The sequence below is a fragment of the Drosophila obscura genome, unplaced genomic scaffold, assembly GCF_018151105.1.
Source record: "Drosophila obscura isolate BZ-5 IFL unplaced genomic scaffold, ASM1815110v1 contig_216, whole genome shotgun sequence".
NCBI classification, from domain to species: domain Eukaryota; kingdom Metazoa; phylum Arthropoda; class Insecta; order Diptera; family Drosophilidae; genus Drosophila; species Drosophila obscura.
Genome location: NW_024542808.1, coordinates 428,338 through 450,307, shown reverse-complemented (window position 1 = coordinate 450,307; position 21,970 = coordinate 428,338). Strand labels below are relative to the sequence as shown.

General features: G+C 41.4%; 1 protein-coding gene and 1 long non-coding RNA gene across 5 annotated transcripts in view; one reads left to right on the top strand and one right to left on the bottom strand.

Annotated features, from left to right (window-relative positions):
• LOC111074873 (unconventional myosin-VIIa) overlaps positions 1 to 21,970 on the bottom strand; it is a 348,050-nt gene that overhangs the window by 31,685 nt on the left and 294,395 nt on the right. For all 3 annotated transcript variants that reach the window (XM_041594218.1, XM_041594219.1, XM_041594220.1), the window contains one exon: positions 15,725 to 16,057. In XM_041594218.1, coding sequence (XP_041450152.1) covers positions 15,725 to 16,057 — 333 coding nt within the window. The remainder of the gene's footprint in view (positions 1 to 15,724; positions 16,058 to 21,970) is intronic.
• On the top strand, positions 462 to 1,280 carry LOC111074872. 2 transcript variants are annotated; one of them, XR_002607869.2, is made up of 3 exons: positions 462 to 629; positions 685 to 794; positions 961 to 1,280. It is a non-coding gene; the product is annotated as an uncharacterized LOC111074872 (long non-coding RNA). The 2 variants fall into 2 exon arrangements; XR_002607868.2 differs by having other exon boundaries at positions 464 to 629; positions 700 to 794.

Genomic DNA, 21,970 nt, shown 5'->3' with positions numbered 1-21,970 from the left:
ACTTTTCATATTTTGGACTGCTTTTGTATGTTGTCTCATTTCGAATACAGTTGCCAACTACATTTTTTGTATTCGTCCGATTTTTTTAACAATTTCGCGCTGATTTAGGCCAGAATTAATGTAACCTTTTGTTTGACCTTTTAATTGCTTTTCGCGACCCATTTACTAAGCAATATTGACGAATATGTTTCTGAAAAAAACAAATTAATCTATATATATACAAATGAATCCCTATTTCCCTTCGTCCTGGCATCACGCGTGAACGGCTGGACCGATTTTGCTAATTATTTTTTTGTTGTGTTTGTTATTGTCATGAGAAGGTTTTTATGAAAGAAAAAAATTAAGAAAGTTGCGCGGTAAATTAGAAAATTTAAGAATACTCGGAAAATGTTTGAGTTGTTGTATAAAGTAGGCCTTTCCTGGGCTGTTGTATGGAAAGTGTTAGATAAATAAAAAAATAAATTCAGTCGGTTTAGAGTGCTCATATAGTACAGATGAAATAAATCTGGTTAGACCGAGTTGGCTAATTGTATAGAAATAGTTTAAAAGTGACTCTTTGCTAAATAAGTCGGGAAAACTGTGTGGAAAGCGTTACATAAGTTTTTTATTTATTTTGAAAATGGTTTTTTGTTAGTATAATCATCATAAATACTTATATATGTCGGATCATAATAATATTCCCAGTGTATGTCGGCCCAGGTGTTCAATAGCGAGTGTATTCTGAGAAACTCGCTCGGAGAGGATAAAAGGAGCGAGAGAAAGGGAGCGCACATCGAGCGTGTTCCTCTGCGGTGGTGAGTGTGAGGGAAGAAGATACAGAGACAAAGGGAAATTGCGTAACGAGTAATAATTGTCTCGGAGTGTCTTGCCCACACCACGAGCCAAGCTCTATTGACGTAGAACTCTTGTTAAAATGGCAGATCCAACCTAGGAAAATATTAATCCAACATATTTATACAGATTAATAAAGATGCTGCACAAGAAGATGGTAGGAGAGATAATAACATGAAGCATCCATATGCGTAGCGGGAGACGGAATGGGAGTCGATCCACTGAAGATGCCGGAGACGGGAATGGAATATTGTATATTTTATGCCGTCCAATTATTGAAAAAACATTTATGTTGCACGTATTATTCGACTCACTTCTCATCCATGCAACTACAATGTGCCACAGTGAAACGTGGCCAGGTACATATCTTATAAATACGTTTCCTAGAGACCGCAAACTTTTTGTGTTTCTTTAGAAATTAATCAATCCATTAAATAAAATGATTTCATCAAAATTGGTAAGTTGGTTTTGCAGATATAGCAGTTTTACTTTTGAAAATTCTTGAACCTATTCAGTTGAGCGGCACTGTATGTTTTGAGCCCATTCAGTTAAGTCATGAACGCATCAGTGGTGATTTGCACACCATGAAGCCCTCTTCTCATTGATTACACAAGTCAACACGACATTGACTTTTTCTGATAGATTTCGGGATTTTTAATTTTTTAACGAATTATGTTTTTTTTATGATTTAGTTTTTACTTTAAGAATTTTAAAAAATCTGGTATTTTTTTAATGTTTTTTTTCAGAGGTAGTGCTTCTAATTTTCACATAACTTAAGCATCTTATATCTGGTTTCATTGAACTTTGAAGTTCTCAAAAGCTGATAAAGCTATAAATCCAACCCAGACTGTTTGTAGCTTCAGCTTAACGCCTGGAGATATTAAGGTTTCAAATTCAAATTTGATAATTTTTTGCGTTATTTTTTTCGAATTTTGACTATAAATACTCAGGAAAAATCGAAAAAAAATAATTCTTGGCATGCATTTTTAGTTTGAGATAGGCGTCGTTTAATGTATCGTTTGTAAGAATCAATGGTTAAACGGCCATGTTGCAGCCATTTAACCAAAACGACTCAAAATTCATTTTACCTGAACAAATAATGTCTTGTACGTTGCTGCCCAACTGCCAAAATGGGATTGCAGGAAACAAAAAGGAGCTGTAGTTTTACCGAGTCCTAGGTATGGATATATCTCGGAGTTATACCCTACCTGTTTAAATCCATTTGGGCTGTAAATTTTGTATTACTTTTACTCTAATGCTGTGAAGAAAACCAGAGATTCACGGCTCTGAATGTTTCTTTTGTTCATTCAAAACAACTGGAATCGGGAGATCCATGAAATGGGGTCACCCGAAACAACCTCGTCAAGGCTTTCCGCTTTCGTGCTCCTCCTTTAGAGGAAATAGAGGAAATACCGCCACTAAAACGGAAAAAAGAGGAAATGTCGTCTTCGTCGCATTGTACAACGGATTCAAGTAATAATCAATCAGGAGAATATAAATATTGCAAACCTCTTTCACAGGAACAATTGAACGATTTGGTGGCGGTTGACAGCAGTAAGGAAAGTTGAACGGCTGTTTTGTTACACAATGGAAACCAAAAGGCGTCTGTTCCTGAAGGAAACATATCAAACAATGTCTACATTTTTTGAAAATAAAAAAATAATTGAAGTTTGAAGACGTTATTTTACCACCATTACACATTAAGCTGGGACTAAAAGTTTGTTGAAGCCTGGATAAGGAAGGCGAATCAATGAGTTACCTAAAAACTGTTTTTCCACCTCTGTCGCTGGCAAAAGTTAAAGATGGCCGCCAAACTCGAAAAATACTAAAAGATGATGGATTTGAAAATATTTTATCTACGAATGAAAACGCAGTCTGGAACTCATTCCGACTTGTCACAACAAATTTTCTTGGTAACGTGATGATCACGTTGATATCGTTCAAAACCTTATTAAGAATTATGAAAAAATTGGAGCCAACATGTCATTAAAAATCCATTTCCTGCACTCCCACTTAGATTTTTTTCCGACAAAGCTAGGGGAGGTTAGTGATCAACACGGAGAGAGATTTCACCAAACAAATAATGTTGAATATGTTGGGCGACTATGTGTGGACTCTCATAAAGAAATCTGATTCGAATGACAAAGCATGACAGCCACAAAGCTTAAATTATTTTAAGAAGAGTAACAAGCAGTATAAAACCAAATTTATCACACATTATCAAACTTGTAGCAACATAACAACAAACAAAAAACGAAAAACACAACGAAAAAAAGTAACTTTCAACAACATTTAATGACAAAGAAACACGTTCAGGTACCAAAAATGTAACTTCTTTTCGTTTGCGTTGTTCCCAATCGGCAGTTGGGAAAAATACCGCAAAAAAATTATCAAAATTGAATTTGAAAGCTTAATATATTCTAGGCGTTAAGCTGCAGCTACAAACTGTCTGGACCGGTTTTATAGCTGCAGCAACTGCAAAGTTCTATGCAACCAGATATAAGAAACTTAAGTTATTTGAAAAATAGAAGCACTACCTCTGAAAAAAAACATGAAAAAATAGCAGATTTTAAAAATTATTAAAAAAAAAAACTAAACCATAAAAAAGAATTCATAATTCTTTAAAAATTTTTAAATCCCGAAAAGTCATTTTGGGCCACAGCGGAAATGTCGTGTCGACTATTGTTATCACAGTCAGCCCAACATCGTCGAAATTCGCGTTGTTCGCAATCTTTTCCCTCTTGGTAACAGACGGCATGCGAATAATTACACTAACATTTCGGCGATGGTCCGATAATAGTCTTAACTCCTCCGCGAAATTATCGACCATGTCTCTGGCGGGCACTGCAGACGTTTTGCTGCGTACCACCAAGTACCACTTGTTAGCTGGTCGCTTACAGGTGAAGGCAAAGCCACTATTAGACATTCAAGGGTGGAAGCTTTTTGAAGGCTGGCCCTTATACACACAGTGGCTCGTTTTCTGAAAACTCGCTGCAAAAGTCGGATATCGCGTTGTTGAATTTGGCTTTTGTTACTTTTGTTACACTTCAATTAAGAATTGATCAAGGTATTTGTTCGGCTAAGCGCCGGCCCATGGCAGCACAAAGAGTAGTTGATCATCTCTTAATCTAATGTCTCTCTTTATAACCGTTTGTTTGCTTGTACTTATGCTCTTGCTGGTGCGTTGCTCTTTCTCGGCGTTAGTCAGCCGCTGTGGGGGAGCCTCATCAGAAAAAGCAGAAGACACTTCAAATTCGATCATCAACGTAGTAAAACGTTTGGCTGTCTGGCACAGTGACCTGCCTGCCACAGAGTTCTAAACTAAACCTAACATAAACATATCAACTTCAACAGTCTTGAACCGGCCCCCGCGTCTTCAATCGACCCATCGTTAACTCTCGTTATCAAATTCGCACACCTTTCGCTAGTTTTGGATAATACATATATATTAACTTAAGTAAAATAAATTGTGAATACATTAACTGAACAATCATCGTCTCTTAAATAATCTTGCAAAACAACGCTACTGAAGAAGCTCAGTAGCTCAACATTGGTGACCCCGACGTGATATAAACATAAACTCTTTAAATTTTATCACAAAAAACGTTTTCGTTGGATAAATTCGCTTTAAACCACGGTGTTTCGGTTCATCGTTTGTGCACAAGCAACAGAAACGGTTCTCGCGTCATCTGCTTTGCGGTCTGCTTGCTTGCTGTTGTTTCGTTTCGGTTTCGTGCTCTCAGTGTGCATGCCTTTGTTGTTGTCGGATGCACAAGTGCAGTGCGTTTCAAACTGTTAGCTCTCGCTGCTGATCTGTAAAACTGCAAGACTGTGTGTTTTGAACGCTGCGATCGATTGTACAGTTCGTGTAAAACTGTTCGAGGTTAGTCACCGGCTGTTAACCTCTACACTCTCTCAGTGACTCTAAGCCCAGCTTTTCTATTGAACATACACGATGGCTTCTAATAGCACCCCTTCAATCTTGCCCCCCTCACCATTGTTCGTCGATTCGGAAGCTGCATTCTACAAGCGCAAGGTGCAATCCATGCTAGGGGCGGCACGGAGAATCGAAACGGCCGTCGGCAAGGAGAGGATTGGCGAGCTCAGTGATGAGGAGCTGAACGTGAGGCTGAAGCTGCTAGCGGATCTTGTAGCTTCATTCAACGAGCACCATAATGCCCTGGAGAAGATTGATCTCGATGAGATCGGTAGTCTCTTGAGGGATGAGTTTGACGAGTGCGTGGTCATGCTGGAGATTCGCATGAAGCGAGAGTTAAACAAGCGGGAGACACAATGCTACCATGTTCAACAATGCGGGCGGACCATGTAGGAGAGGCCCCAACTACGGTCGTCGTGCAAAGTCGGCCACGCCTGCCGGAGTTGAAGCTTCCTGAGTTCGGTGGGGGCTACGCTCAGTATTCCTCGTTTTGGGGCATGTTCTCCTCCATTATAGATAAGGACCCTGACCTTACGAATGTCTAGAAGCTGCAGCATCTACGATCATGCCTAAAGGGACCAGCGCTGGACACGATCTCGTCGCTGAAATTTAGCCACGCCAGCTATCCTATTGCTCTAGATTTACTCAGCAAATGATTTAATAACAAGCGTCTCATCTTTCAGGCACATGTCACAGACATTCTGAGCTTGCAGCGTGTCGAGGCCTCATCTGTTTCCCAACTACGGTCCCTTTCGGATACAGTTAATGCCAATCTGCGAGCTTTACAAAGTATGGGGACAAAGGAGCAGATTGCTGACTGCATCTTAATACACAGCCTGCTACAGAAGGTGGACAGCGCCACACAAACCAAGTGGGAGGAATGCTCGTCGTTGGATAGCATACTTGCCAGCCAGCAATTCGCCACGTTTCTGGAGCAGAGATGCCAGAGGTTGGAAACCCAAGAGCACGCAAATGATATGTACACCCAGAGCAGTCGGAAACACTGTCTAATCGCAACCAGCTCCAAGGTCTGTACATGCTGCGGTGATCCAGGACACTCCATTTATGCGTGTTCACAATTTGGGAATCTTTCCGCTCAACTTCGGCTTCAGGAAACTAAGAAGCTGTCACTGTGCACCAACTGTCTCCGAGCAGGCCACACGCAGGGTGCATCACACTCTACTTCACTTCGAGTCCCCGTCTTACGGTTCTCAATCCATTCTGCCATCAGTGTCACATTCTACATCAGCTCCGCAATTGCCCGCGGGACCCTCTGGCGTTGTACATACTGCAACAGCGTCAGCCACATCGCTTTTGGCCCAGAGTCACAGGCAGGACATCGTACTTCTTGCCACTGCCATAATCAGCTCTGGTACACTCATTCCATGCCGTGCCATGCTTGATTCTGGATCGCAGGTGCATCTCATTACTTCTCGCCTGGCTCAGCAGTTGCAGCTTCAAAGGAAAGAGTCGGATGTTTTGGTGTCTGGTCTCGGCGAGTCGCGTGCCACATCGGAAGGATGCTGCGTAGATATCAACCTGGAATCACGCACATCAAGTTATGCCACGACCATTTCGGCAGTAGTTGCTCCCACCATTACGTCCAGTCAACCTAACTGCAATATCGACCTAAACAGCTGGAACATTCCCTGCAACACACTGTTAGCGGATCCCAAGTTCTACAAGTCTCAACCTGTGGACATTCTTATTGGAGCGAGACTGTTCTTTGAGCTTCTCTGCATTGGCCAAATCCAATTGGGAGCTGGTCTGCCACGTCTTCAGGAAACCAGGCTAGGATGGATAGTTGCAGGAGAGGTGTCTCAGTCTCGCGCATCAGATCCACTTTCTCCTGTGTTATTTTCAGCTAACTAGTCTAAAGTGCCCCCTCGCACGAGTATTGGACCCCCTCGTCGAGTCAGGCATGGTTTCCGGAGTGGCTATACTAAAGACGTCACCTGGATCAACAAAGGAAATGTGGCTGCCAAAGAAGGATGTTAAAGACCCGTGCTCCTCAACGGGGGGAGTATGTTCGGCTAAGCGCCGGCCCATGGCAGAACAAAGAGTAGTTGATCATCTCTTAATCTAATGTCTCTCTTTATAACCGTTTGTTTGTTTGTACTTATGCTCTTGATGGTGCGTTGCTCTTTCTCGGCGTTAGTCAGCCGCTGTGGGGGAGCCTCATCAGAAAAAGCAGGAGACACTTCAAATTCGATCATCACCGTAGTAAAACTTTTGGCTGTCTGGCACAGTGACCTGCCTGCCACAGAGTTCTAAACTAAACCTAACATAAACATATCAACTTCAACAGTCTTGAACCGGCCCCCGCGTCTTCAATCGACCCATAGTTAACTCTCGTTATCAAATTCGCACACCTTTCGCTAGTTTTGGATAATACATATATATTAACTTAAGTAAAATAAATTGTGAATACATTAACTGAACAATCATCGTCTCTTAAATAATCTTGCAAAAAAACGCTACTGAAGAAGCTCAGTAGCTCAACAGTATTCAAAAACAAAATTTTTATAGTTTACAAAAATTTTTTAATATTAAAATCGTTATTCAAAGTTGGACCATTTTTCTGTTTTGAAAAAATGAAGAAAACCATTCTTAAAAGGCAAACGCATTTTACTCAAAAATTACTCAAGCTAGGAGAACATTTTTTTTTACCTAATTTAATAAACAAATTCAAAATATGAATTTAAAAAAAAAAACATTTTTGCTGCGATTATATTTTATTAGATTTTTTTTAAGTAACGTCACTATTTTTCACTATTTTCAATTTTAAGCGGGATATAAAAAAAGGCCACAAAGAAAAGAAAATACCATTGCCACAATTGAACCTTTTAGAAGATATTAGTTATTTTCCATTCCAACCGATGCTAACTAAACGGCCCTACGTAGTCGGCCATTAGAGAACGCTGCAGAGATGTTGCTCAAAATATTCTTTGTTTCAAATTCTAATCAGCTACCAATTAACAAACACATTCGTAATTCGTAATGCATACATTAGAGATAAGCCAAGCCACGCACGCTCTATATACGTACATATATGCATATGCAATTGATTAAATATTTTCATATTTTCCCTATTTTCAAATGGGGCAACCATTTCAGAGGAATACATTTTAAGTCCGGAACGGCACTCATCCGGGAAGCCAGCAGCAAGTTGAACAAATATATGTTTTGTAGCTTTTCTTATGAACTGTAGGTGTGAGCCATTTGCTGGGAAGGCTTTTCTTGCAGAGTTTATAAAAACGCTTTGATTGCATCTCTATTTCATGACGCAACAACTTAAAAAAAAAATATAAAAAAAAAGAACAGGACAGTTCTATTATTTTACGTTTAATTCTTAAATGTTTTTACTTGCCTTTGTTTGGACGTTAACTTTTCGTGCTATCAGCTCAAGAAGTGCAAAATAAATAATTTTTTTTTTGGAAATAATTTAACTAGTAAAATTTATAACAAATTAAGATTTGTAGTAAAAAAAATCAATTTGCCTATTATTAAATTTTATGTATATTTTGTGTGATGGTAGAAAAATTAAAGTTGGTGTTTGACCGCTAATTACTCCCCTTCCAGTGACACGCCTACTTTAATTTTTCTTTTAAAAATTTATTTTAACTATTGAAAATATATGTATTAAATTTTAGACTTATACCTAGTCGGGTTCAAAAGTTATTAATTTTGCAACGTGTTTTGAGAAAACGCGCCACTGTGCGACGTTCATTCTCCACTATCAGCAAAAATAGAATCCTCTAGTACTTAATCCACTTATGAGAGGGTCCGAACTAAGAAACAATCTGTTGATAAGGTCAGTATTTGTTGTGACCCGCGAAATTTTCCTAGTATGCTGAAATATATATCTTTTTAAGTCCTTATTTTAAGAGTCAGCAGCTTCCTCTGACAGCTCTCCGATTGAGACTAATGCTCGATTAATAACTTCAGGACCATAAATTAATATTTTATGGACTGAAGCTGGTAAGTAATACCACGGATATGTTTCCACTAGACCTCTTGCTGTTTCTAGCGAAAATTTCGAAAATTATCTAAACTAATTTTATAGCCAGAATTTAAAGCCTGCAAAATGGTGGCGCATATGTCGATTAGTTTATTATCAAGTCCTGCAAGCCCTTGCAGCTAAGCTAGAGTTTTTAAAAAATCGACGTGCCGTGTTTCCATCGTTCGATGAGCCACTACCGCCAAACTTCGGTCTGTCTACTATCAATCCCATTTTTGGCGAAACTCAGCTTGGATCCTTCGTTTTCGTATGAAAAGATAGTTTTTATCGGTTGGAGATTTGACTTGCCACGATTTTATATTCAAACGATAGGTTACATGAACGAAATACTCAAAAAATCGTATGTACGCGTGTAGCGGTGATAAACCAAATTCATACCGACTTACGTGAACTTTTTTGTTGAGACAGTGTTCTATGTTATTCATTTCATTTGGCTTGGGTTGGCAAATGTAACATTTGGTTGATGAAGTTCCACTTAAAGCATTACATATTTTACCGTCCACCATTGTGAGTTGGAGACTGTGTTCTATACATATATCATTTGTTTTTAAAATCTTTGTAGGGCGTAAACTGTGTATTTGCTCTTTTTTGTAATTCTCCTCTTCAATAGCCAATTGAGTAGATTCCTTTTTAAATTGAAACCTTATTGGTCTACAAAAGCGAGTCGATGATGGCCTAGTGTTCTTCCATATAATTATCGGGACTGGCGACCGAGTAATTAGTTTGGGGGTCTTCTGAATTATTTTTGTCAAACTTCTGCTTGTTTTCGCTATGTACAGTGCTACCGTCGAAACCCCATTTTCCTATCAAGGTGAGTGCATTCACTGAATCATCCTTAATTTCGTTAATAACATCGATCTGAAGCTCCAATATACGTGAAGCTGTATGATCAAGTAAGCTTTGTAAATCAACTTCAGCGAGCGATTCGTTTACTTTGATGTTACTTGGATAACTATATTCTTTAGCATGTCGAACATTATTGTAGCTGGGTAAAAGGAAATTTGGAGTTGACAAAACGTCGAATCAATATACATTGATTTTTTGTTAAATTGGCATCCATCATAAGTGCAACAGCCTCATTAGCATCAGCTTCAGGGAAAGTTTTATTGGAGTATTGAGATATATTTCGTAAAGCATTTGCATCCGACTCATCGACCTCAGATATTTTGCCTATTATCCGTTGCCGCGACCGCGATTTTTAGCTTCATTCAAATTTTCAGAATTTTTCAATACGTTGAAGCTCTCTACTGTCTCAAGCTAAACCGAATGCCTCTGCAGAACTGCCTTCTTCGTACGGTTGCAGTTTTGCCATAGCTTGCATATTTTTTTACAAACAGTATCGGCACAAGCTAATAATTTTCCTTGGTCTGGAACATATCCTCTAGTTTCCAATTCCAGCTGTATTAAATCTACAACTAATCGAACTTTTTCCGCATTACAACATTTTTGAGAGCACCACGCATCAAAAAAAAAACCTGTGCAGGATGTTACATTGAAAAGAAAATCCTATACCAGTTTAAACGAAGAAAGAAATAATGTAAAATATAAATTAAACATATAAATTTGACATTTAAAACACAAATAAACACATAAAAGAGCAATTACTAAAAAAAAACCACAAATAACAAACACATTTACCAGTTGCACTCCGATCGACATATTGGCAGATAGTTCTGGTTTTATTTTGATCTTAAGATATGCATCTATGATCAACACAAATATGAACCTGGGAATCGGTGAGGAACACAACTAAAAGCTTAAGAGAAGTTATAACTGGAAATCGAAAAACACTCAGAAAGGACAATTTGGTTATTTTTATACCCGTACTCTTAAAAAGAGTTAAGGGGTTATTTGAGTTGTGGTAAAAGTGGATGTGTGTAACGCAGAGAAGGAAACGTTTCCCACCCCATAAAGAATATATATTATTGATCAGCATCAATAGCCGAGTCGATAGAGCCATGTCTGTCTGTCCGTCTGTCCGTCTGTCCGTCTTGTTTGACGCCTGGATCTCAGAGACTATAAGAGCTAGGGCAACCAAATTTGGTTTCCAGATCCATGTGATATCACACTGCTACAAGTGTATTTAAAAATTTCGCCCCGCCCCCTTCCGCTCTCACAAAGAACGAAAATATGTGGCAGGCACAATTTTAAAGATACGATAAAAATAAAAACGCTTTATCGTAAAGAATACCCATATCTACCAGATTGCCGAATCTGAATCAGATCGGATCATAATTATAGCCAAAATGAAGAAATAATAATGTAAAATGTAGAATGTTTTTTTTAATTCTAAAATTTAAAAAAATCGTATGCTCAAAAATGTATATACTGACTGAGTACGGGTATAAGTAGAGTCGCGTCCCCAGAAGCGACTCACACGTTCCTTCTCGTTTATTTTTTGACGACACAAAACAATCTACAAATAGTTGGTTGGTTTTCATTAAGCTTTATACCTGTATGAACGATATCTTACTTCAAAGATATTGGCGTTTATTTTAAATACGTTTTTTAAGTTAAAAGATGGGTTTCTCAAAAATCAAAACGCAATGAACTGCAGATCACGTACATTAACTTTATAGGGTATTTTTTTTAAGCAGCGAATGGTCACACTGAAAAAAAACTTTGGATTCAAAAAGCCAATTTATCTATGAGATGATCAAAATGATTAAAATTGTAAAATTTCGATTTCCGTTTTTTTATTTTTGTCGTACGGGAGCGACCACTGCAGTGCATTGCATAGTTAAAACCCGTGTGATTGCTATCCTTTTTCAATTTCACAAAAAGAATGTTGGAATATTGGCAATTTGAAAATAGACTGCAAAAATATTGTAATCTTAAAGCAAATGCTTTTCTACAGCAACAGCTGACTTTAACAGCTGTTTGACTTAACAGTGCTAAGTTATATAACATTTTTGGTATTGGAATTTACAGATAAAAGTTTTCTTAATGTTACCAAAAAAAAAACCAATTTTAATGACTAAATACCCGAAAATGGGAATTTTCCCCATAGTGAACTGTGTACTGGTTAGTTCCGTAGTTGGTGGAGCAACTTTTTCATTTGAATAATATGTTGTTGACTGTTGTCTATGCCTGGTGAAAGAAAGCGTTCGCATCAACATACAAAAACATCCTAAACGCTATCTTGGTCCAACGGTTAATTTGTGGTTAATCACTTGGAGACCAGCTTGGAAATGTCGGCCTCAGAGGTTGCCGTCTTCAGCCGCATCCTCTTAACCAGTGTTACGCAAAGAGTGTGCCGCGGCACCGTCGTGACCGTGGTCATCAGTTGGGGTTCCGCAGAAAAAGACAAGGCTCTGTGAAGATAATACACACTAAAAATATCTGAGAGCTATAATGGCTCGCGTACACACTAGCTGAAGGCGGAACTGAAAGCGTAGCCGATAAAATCAAACATACAGCACCAGTGAAAGTGCGTACAGTGCGGGGCGAAATTTTGAAGTACACTTTTAGCAGTGTGATATCAGCAAAAAAAAACCCGTAGTTCATAGTCAGTGGTGCACCAGTAGAGTGAATATCTATTATTGTTCGTCATTTATACTGCCCACTGCTTATCTTTTTCATCTACTTACATATGTACATATTCATGCTCCTGCACGGCAGCATCCTATGCAGCCGTTTTCTTTCGCCTCTTCATCGCGCGGCTTCATCATTCTTTCTATCACCTTTCGCTATCACTCTGTCGATTTGTCGCTCTCTCGCTCGCATTAGGGCACGGGCAATTCAGCCCGTCTGCCCCTTTATTTTTAGTCTTGATCTTGCAATCACTTCTTACACGCCGTCTTGGAATCGAGCTATTTAATCCAACACCGTCTTGTACCGACCCCCGTGTCTACAATCTGACCCCGTCTTGAATCTAGATAACTCTCCAACCGATTCGTCGTGCTCCCGTTATCAACCTAACTCGAACTTTTCGCTATCCCTTCGACTCTATATCGCCTTATATACTGTCAACAACAATACACCATATATATACTGAAAAATCGTCGTCTCTTTAATAACCAACCAAGCAACGCTACTGAAAAGCTCAATAGCTCAAAACTTACCTTACCTTACCGGAGCCTCTCAGCAACACTATCGGACGCACTCAACTTTTGTGCATATCAAAGTTCCAAAATTTAACGAATTCAACTCGAAACTTTGGTCTGCGTACTTGGAGCGGCTCCTTCATTGGAAAAATGTGGTGTGCGACGAGCACAAGTTTTCAATCGAACATCTCATCACGTGGCCACCTCTAGAAAATAATTACGGCACAATAAGACGCTCAAAACTTTCGGTGAATCACTTTACTGGGAAAAAGACACCGTCGCTTAGCAACCGCTACTAGATAGGAAGACGAAAACTCTTTATTTAGGTTTGGGAAGAGAATGACCTGGACAAGCTGGAAAAGTGGCTCGAAAACAGTGTGAGTCAAGGCAGTGCAGAGTTGACGCGGTAAGTAGCCATAACCCGAATTAAAATAATTTGCTGCTACTTTTCAGAGGTTGATGTTTCGTTCTCTTTCGTAGTGACCAGACGAGTTTTTTTTTGCCCTCCGCATTATTCTTTTATTTTACTTAAACAGCCGGTGTTTTATCTTCAAATTAACTCTCTAACCAACTTATCTTAAAATCAATCTTTACCGCGGGTGCATGCCTAATAATTGTGTAAAAACACAACTTATTTAATTTATTTTTTGCGTCGGTTAGTCGGGTGTTTCTGTTGTTGCTTTTCGTAAGTACGCCCTCGTATTACATTTAGCCGCTCTTTGTCGTAGCTATTGCCGTCTATCACTCTCTCTCTCTCTATCACCTTACTCTCAATAACTGTTCTTTATCTCTCGCTCTTGTAACTTTATGTGCAGTAACGCTCTCACTTATAAGCTGTTGCTGCAACCCCTCTCCTCTCTCAACTCAATTTTACCGATTTCGCTTTAAGCATCGCTCAAATCATTTTCTCTGCACATTGGTCTAATTAACATTTGTTTTGAACTTTTTTTTCTCGAAAAAAAAAAATTAAAAGACCTCATTATGGATTTTGCTGTCGTGTATGCAAAAAAAAAACCTGCAAGAAGCAGATCACCCATGACCAGCCCAATATCCCTTGCCGGCTTTGCGAAAGCGTAGTGCACGCAAAATGTGTAGGGATCTCGGGCCGTGTATGTGATGCCATTTCCCAAAATAACGGCCTGCATTATAGTTGTGAGGAAAGCCGTGCTGTGGAAAACGACATGCGTTTGTTTATGAGGCAGACGCGGAAAGGCTTCAAAGAGCTGATCGTAAGCTTTAAGCAGCAATATGATCGGCTCTTGGCTATGGACACTCAGTTCAGCAGTTTACAGCTGCTGGCTGAGTCTCCGAGGCGCAAGAAGTCGCGGGACTTGCAAGTGCCGACTGCCTCAAGTCACCGGCATCTGAAAAACTTGCTCCGACCACTCCCTTAGTGCAGCAGTTGATTACGTTTGCTACTCCAAGGGCAACGATCGATGCTGGTGATGCAGATTCGGGAGCCGGAGAGTATGCAGGTAGATATGTCTGTAGCGTCCGTGTCCGTCGAGTCCGAACCCAACTCCTTAACTATCCCCTCAGTTTCGCTCCCACCAGCTAATAGATGTCCAGGACCACCGGATACTGCCATCAAAGGTACTAAGCCTGTGGTGCCAAAACCACTGGTGGGAGTCCCACCAAAGCGACAAGTTTTTGTCTCGCGGCTAGCCCCTGGCCTCACATCCAATGATGTGACCGCTTTTATATAAAGCAAAATAAAAGCCGTCGGCTTAAAGGTGGAAAAATTTAACTTTTCTTACGCTAGGGAGATATCTTCCTTCAAGATGAGCGTCTCCCCAACTCAATTTGAAACCATTTGTCCGCCAAGTTTTGGCCGGAGCATTTGGTGGTTAAAGAGTTTAAGGCTTAGAAAAAGAATAGGCCCCCCCCATTACTCTTCCTAGCATTCAGACCAGTGCTCCATCTCCATCCTCATCTTCCACCTCTACTTCCACCCATCGAAAAAACTAACTTCCTCTCTTGTAGTTACCTACCAGAATGCTAGAGGCTTGCGTAGTAAGCTCAGCACTCTTTTCCTTGAGAGTCTCGCATTCTCGTCCCACGTTATTGTGTTTACCGAGACCTGGTTAGAGCCGGACATCCTTAGTTCCGAAAATTTTGCCAATTTTTAGAAATGACCGTTCGTCTCGACGTGGAGGTGGGGTCCTCATTGCAGTGGACTCAAACTTCACGTCGGAACATTTCATGGTCCAGGTTCAACAAGACCTGGAATTCCTGTGCGTAAAACTGATTCTCCCAGGCTTTTCCATTTTCATTACTTGCTCGTATATTTCACCTTCCTCGGATATCTTAATATACGAGCATCACCTGTCCGCTTTAAAAACTGTTTCTTTCTCGCTATCAGATAAACCCATATGATAGTTCTTGGTGATTTCAATTTGCCAGGTACTGTTTGGTCTTCGGTAAACGAGTCTAATAACCTTGTGCCCATGGCACGACATGACTTTATCGACGGCTGGCTAGACCTATCCCTGTCTCAAGTCAACCATGTGAAAAATTCCTTGGTTCGATTTCTTGATCTGTGCTTTGTCTCGGATCCGACCATAGCGTTGTTAACCCGAGCTCTTCCGCTCACTATACCCGAAGACTCCTACCATCCTACATTCGAAGTGTCAGTCGATATTGGCCCCACTGTATTGGATCGAACGGGTAGGCTATCTGAACGTGTCCGCTGCTTTCGTAAAGCCGAGTTTACGAAGCTTAATAACCTCTTTAGAAATTTTGATTGGTCGGCTCTGTACTTGTGCACTGACGTTATGAAAGGCACACAAATTTTTTACAATGTACTTGACACATTTTTTATAGTCTTATTTGAATACAAACTGACAGTCACGGCAATGCTAAGATAATTATTGAAATAAAAAGTCTCACCTGATATTGTGTTCCTTGTTGTGATGTACTCCGATATTTTTCCCATTTGGCCATAACATCACATACTTTCTCCTCTGACAAAAGACTTCTTTCTGTGTTTCCTATCACTTCATATATGGAATAACCCTTTGAGTTATCTTGCAGTCCTATTTTTTTTTTTATGATTTCCATTACATCACTTGATGTAGAACTGGGCTGAAATTCAATTGAATAATATTGGCCATCCATAAAATAAAACTTCGAGTAGCATGGTCTACGATTAGTAGTACATAATATCTCTTCGCAGCTTGGAGTCCACTGACGACGTCTTGTGCCTTGGGTTCTAAAAAAACACTATTAAAATGGAAATAAATGAGAAATCGAGACTTCTATCGCTGCAGCGGTGTACATTTTTTATAAATAATATAGTCTTAGCAGTTATATTCATAAATTTATGAAAATATGAAATAGCTATGGCAATGGGCAAATGAAGCTTCTAAAGCTTTAGAGCAACGCAACATGGTTAGTAACATATAGCCGCAACATAGCCGACGAACTATGCATTGTTGAGCTTGGTCGGCTAAAACTGGAGCTCTCGTAATATTGAAAATCTCGAGAACGGTCGGTTTTTTTTTCCTCTATCGCCGCACACAGCTCTGGTCCATCACGAGCCCCCCGTTGTCCCAAGCCCAATTAAAGGCACTTAAAATTCGTAAACTCGATCGGAAATATAAAATGGCGTACGTGCAGGGATCTTGGGAATACAAAAATAATTGGTTTGAACAGAACGCTTCGTATATATCTTTCTTGAAAGTGGCTCGCATTCCGAGTATCACGATGGAAAGGCTGTCGATCCAATTCGTGTCTGTATGGCATTTGATTGCTTGGCTGTTTGAAGTTCGGGACTGCTTGTAAACGATTTATTGTTGGAGTATCCATCTTTTGAGACGTGGTATTCCAAAAAATCGATTTCTTTCTTATGCGTAGACCATATGTCGGAGTCTTTCGAAGACATTATTTACGTGCTGATAATATTGCTTTTCGTTTTTGGATGCTATGCATACATATGTCGTCCAAATCCAATTCCATGTCACGAAATGTTTGGTCCATGAATTGTTGAATTACTTGGCCTGCTGTAGTATATGAACTACCAAATAGATCAGCAAAATATTTGTATAAACATGGAGGGCAAGCATAGACCGGCGAAAGTTAGTATCGTCGCTTCGTCAGCGCTGCGCCGCCTCTATGTGCACATGCATACGTACGCATACCGACGAAGATGATGCGACGACGCTGATAGCAGATCGGCTCTGCTGCCGATATATCATGTCAAACTTGAAGCCTGATTCCAATTAGCATAATAAGCCCGTGTCCTTTATGGACCGACACAGGATCTACCTGGCCTAACGGGCAGCTCTAGCCTTAGCTACTAAGCTAAATATAATGAATAATAAAGAAAATTTCGCAGTTGCCTGGCCACACGGGCAACTCCGAATAAACTAGAAATCCACCTTTACTACACTGCGCACAGTGGCTCGTTTTTCGATAAATCGTTATAAAAGTCGGGTTTCATGCTGTTGAATTTGGCAAAACTTTTGTTACATTTCAATATACTAACATTTTTTAATATTTTAAATCGTTGTTCAAAGGTTGACCATTTTTCTGTTTTTGAAAAAAGGTAGAAAACGTACCAAAGAGACAAAGTTAAGTGTATTTTTTTCAACAACTACTACATCAGACATAGACGGAAAAGTCTCGTGAAATAGACATTTATTTGTCAAACAGACTGTTTAATTCACATCACTAACTTTTTCCGCAGTGAAAATAAATATTTGACGGTGGAAATAACTGAAAACTTGGCTTTAAAAAGTCATTTTCAATAAACAGAAAAGTAAAAGAATATTTGTTATTGTTTTTGGAGGAGCAAGGCTGGCGAAAATCCACCAGCTGAACCCTCACCGAGGGTGCCGGCTGGGCAATAGGCACTGCATTATCCCGGATAGGGTAATGCATTGCCGCTTGCTCTGTCCGGAGTAATGGAGTGTCTAGCCAAGGCCAGGTCCAGGTCTTCCCGACCAAAAATTGGGGGAACTGACCATGGCAATGGCTAGAGGTGCCTTTCGGGTAGACATAAAACGCTAGGGAGTGGTCCGAAGCCGGCTCCAAGGCAGAGAGGACATCTCCCAAGAGGAGAAGTCCAAGCAAGCCTGGTCTGAGAAGAAGGTAGAGGACGGCCGTCTACACTTTGCGCAGATGTCGCAAATGAAAGCGATGAAGGGCGAATTTGCAAAAAAAAGTGGAGGAGATTCTTGCCACCAAAAGGCAACTCTCGACCGAGAGCGCCAATAAGGACACTCCGGGGAACAAGCGGCAACGCGGGATCTCCACCCAAAACGGCAAAGAAGCTTAAACCCAAGGCGAAGGTCAATGAGGTGACCAAACGACACCTGATCGTGGCCCTCATTGCGGTGGAGGATGGTGCACGCGCAGCTCGTAGAATCGATGTTCGGAAAAATGGAGGAGGACCCAACGGGCACCATGCCCAAGCTTGATGGTGCTGGGTGGCTGAACGGGGTCAAAATACTGAAATGTATGGACGACCCCACACTCAAGTGGCTTACGCAAACGGTCTGCCAACTGGAGTCGTTGTGGGAGGGGGCCAGACTGGACGTATTGGATAGGGAGCAAATCCCGTCCTTACCAAAAGTGAATGTACTCTTCCCCGTCGCAATCCAAGCGACCGTGCGCTGAAGCTTCTACAACGGCAGAATCCCGAAGTGCCAACGGCCAACCGGAAGGTTCTGCACATTGCGAGCCCAATACCCAACGAGGGGGGCCAATGTGCCATCCTCCAGATTAGCAAGGAGGCGGTGGATCTGGTCCACCCCAGGTTCGGGAAGATGTCGTGGGGCATGGGTACTCGTACGAAAAGGCATCCATGCTGAGCTTATGTCTCATTGCAGCACTGACGACCTGACTGCGGTGATGCTTGAAAGCGAGGACAAGCGCCTTATGGTAGCTTCCTGCTATATGGCACACGACAGGCCAGCTCCACCGGAAGAGCTAAAGAGTCTGGTGGCGGAAGGCAGCCCGAAAGACCAGCAACTTCTAGCTGGTACGGACGCCAATGCCCACCATAGCGTGTGAGGAAGCCCCGATATCAACGACAGAGGTGAGTCACTTCTAGACTTTATACTATCTACTTACCTAGATGTAGCAAACGTGGGGGAGGAACACACCTTCGTAGGTGCTACCTCATAAAACGAGATAGATCTACTATTCGCAACAAGAAAGAGTACTTTGGTATCTGGCTGGAGAGTCCTTGAAAGACCATCCTTCTCAGAATTAAAACACTCTCCGCAGATAACAGTCTATAGAAACCCCCGGAACACAAACTGGGAAAAGTTTAAAAAGACAGTTACCTCGAAGGTCGCGACGCGTCTGGGCACAGTGAAATCCCCGGAAGACATAGAAACGTCCTTAGAGACCCTGTCCAAGGAACTACTGGATGCGTACCACGCATCATGCCCACCCTCGAGAACGAAAAAGAGGACCAAACCACTCTGGTGGAACCGGGACTTATCGCTTCAAAGAAACAACCTCAAAGAATTCTTCAACATCGCCAAACAGGCGAACGATAATCAATATGGAATACAAAACCCTGCTTAGGGAGTACATAAGTACATAAGTACTGGCTATATCCCAATCCAATGGAGGACCTCGCGTATTGTCTTCCTCCTCAAGGCAGAAGAGTGCAACCATATGAGCCCCAAGGATTATAGACCGATAAGCCTCACCTCTTTTCTGCTCAAGACACTAGAATAGCTTCTGGATCTACACATCAGGAACGATGTAGGGGGACGTACACCTAAGGGAAATCGGTAGAGACGGCACTGCATTCACTATTAGCCAACATTAAGAGAGCCCTTCATAATAAAAAGTATGCCGTAGAAGTGTTTGTATAAATATCCGGAGCATTCAACAAAGTGAATACGAACGCTATAATGGACCGGCTAGAAGCGACCAACACGCCTCTGGATAAAGAACCTTCTAAGTCGTAGACGGGTGCATTCAGTGTGCGACATGCTAAAGGGTGTGCACAGAGGCACATCTCAATGTGGGGTCCTGTCGCCCATCCTGTGGAATCTGGTGGTCGACGACCTAATCAGGAGATTCGAAAGGAGAGCTCCAAAAATAATGGATTATGAGGACGACATAAGCATAATTATTACGAGAGTATGTCCATCGTCCCTCAGCTCTATAATCGAATCAACTCTCAGGAAATTATGTGAGTGGGTGGAAAAAGTAGGACTCAGTATCAACGCGGACAAGACGAAACTCATCCTCTTTACCAAGAGATACAAGGTGCCGGCATGGATCCCCCCCGAAAATCGACAGAACCAGGCTAACCTCAAACACACAAGTCAAATACCTTGGCAGTATTGGACCGCAAGCTGGAATGGAGACCCAATGTAGTGGAAAGGGTAAAGAAGGCCACCATTGCGCTATATGCATCCAAGAAAGTACTTAGCAGCACATGGGGCCTATCACCTGCTCTAATGCACTGGATCTACATCTCGGTGGTGCAACCGACTCTGCTGTGTGCAGTCTTAGTGTGGTGGCAAGCTATGGAAAAGAAGACTAACCACAAGCATATGGAGAGAACTCAGCGGCAGGTACTGCTCTGCATCACTTCATCTCTGGGGCGCTGAGGCCAACCCAAACAAAATCACTCGAATCAATACTCGGAATCGACCCCCTGGACATCCATGCTTCACTGATTGCAGGAAAGGCAGCACAACGCCTAGTCGCATCAGGCAACATGTCGCTACGAGGATTCGGGCACAGTTCAATTGGCCGAGACATGGTCAGTGACTCTGACTACATGATTCCCAGAACTTGCCTGGATGTCGAAACAACCTAATTCATGGGACCCGACGACTGGAAAGAGGGTCGGGACCAGACTCATCATCTCAACATTTTTTTCACTTTTTTCAATTTTAAGCGGGATTAAAATAAAGGCCATATTTGGCCAAGCATTGGACTGCACTATAAAGTTTTTGCGATATTCAGCAAAAAAACAAAAGAAAAATCTATTAGGAGATATTAGCTATTTTTCATTTCAACCCATGGTAACTAAACGGCCCTACGTAGTCGGCCATTAGAGAATGCTGCAGACATGTTGCTCAATATATTCTTTGTTTCAATTTCTAACTAGCCAACAATTAACAAACACATTAAAAAGGTATAGCTTAGCCCCCTTTCTATACACATATGTGCATATGCATTTAATTAAATATTTTCATATTTAACGAAGCAATTTTCCCTATTTTCAAATGGGGCAACCATTTCAGAGGAATATATAATTCTCATCCGGGAGGCTAGCAGCAAGTTAAACAAATCTTCGTTTCGTAGCTTTTCTTATGAACTGTAGGTGTGAGCCATCTGCTGGGAAGGCTTTCCCTGCCCAATTTTAAAAAACGTTTCAAAATCGACAGTTCCATTATTTTACGTTTAATTGTTTAATGTTTTTACTTGCCTTTGTTTGGACGTTAACTTTTCGAATCAGCTTAAGAAGTGCCAAATTAATTTTTTTTTTGATTTTTTTTTTAATAAGTTAACTAGTAAAAAAGGCCGTCGAAAATCCTCCAGCTGAACCCTCCCCGAGGGTGCCGGCTGGGCAATGGGCACTGCATTATCCCCGATCGGGTAATGCACTGTCGCTTGCTCTGTCCGAGGTAATGCAGTGTCTAGCCAAGGCCAGGTCCAGGTCCTCCCGACAAAAATTGGTGGAACTGAACCATGGCCATGGCTGGAGGTGCCTAGCGGGTAGGCATAAAACGCTAGGGGGTGGTTCCCCCGATAAACATCAACTACGTATGGACCTTCGGGCCTAGTATGGTGCGGACAGACAGTCAAACACGGGTTGGGATGTCAACCCAAACGTCGGTGGAAAGAGTGACTGCTACCACCGGCGGGAGAGCGTGCTCTCGGTCAGCAAGACGGAGGAAGATAGTCTTCTCCGCTCGCCTGAACCAGGTTCCAGCTCCCTGCGTAGGGAAGGGCCGAAGCGTTCTAGGGAGGGGTTGAAGGCTAAGGCCCAATATAAGGCGGCGCTCAAAATCCGAAGCCGGCTCCAAGGCAGAGAAGACATCTCCCAAGAGGAGAAGTCCAAGCTAGCCTGGGCCGAGCAGAAGGTAGAGGAGGGCCGCTTACACTTTGCACAGATTACGCAAATGAAAGCGACGAAGGGCGAATTTGCCAACA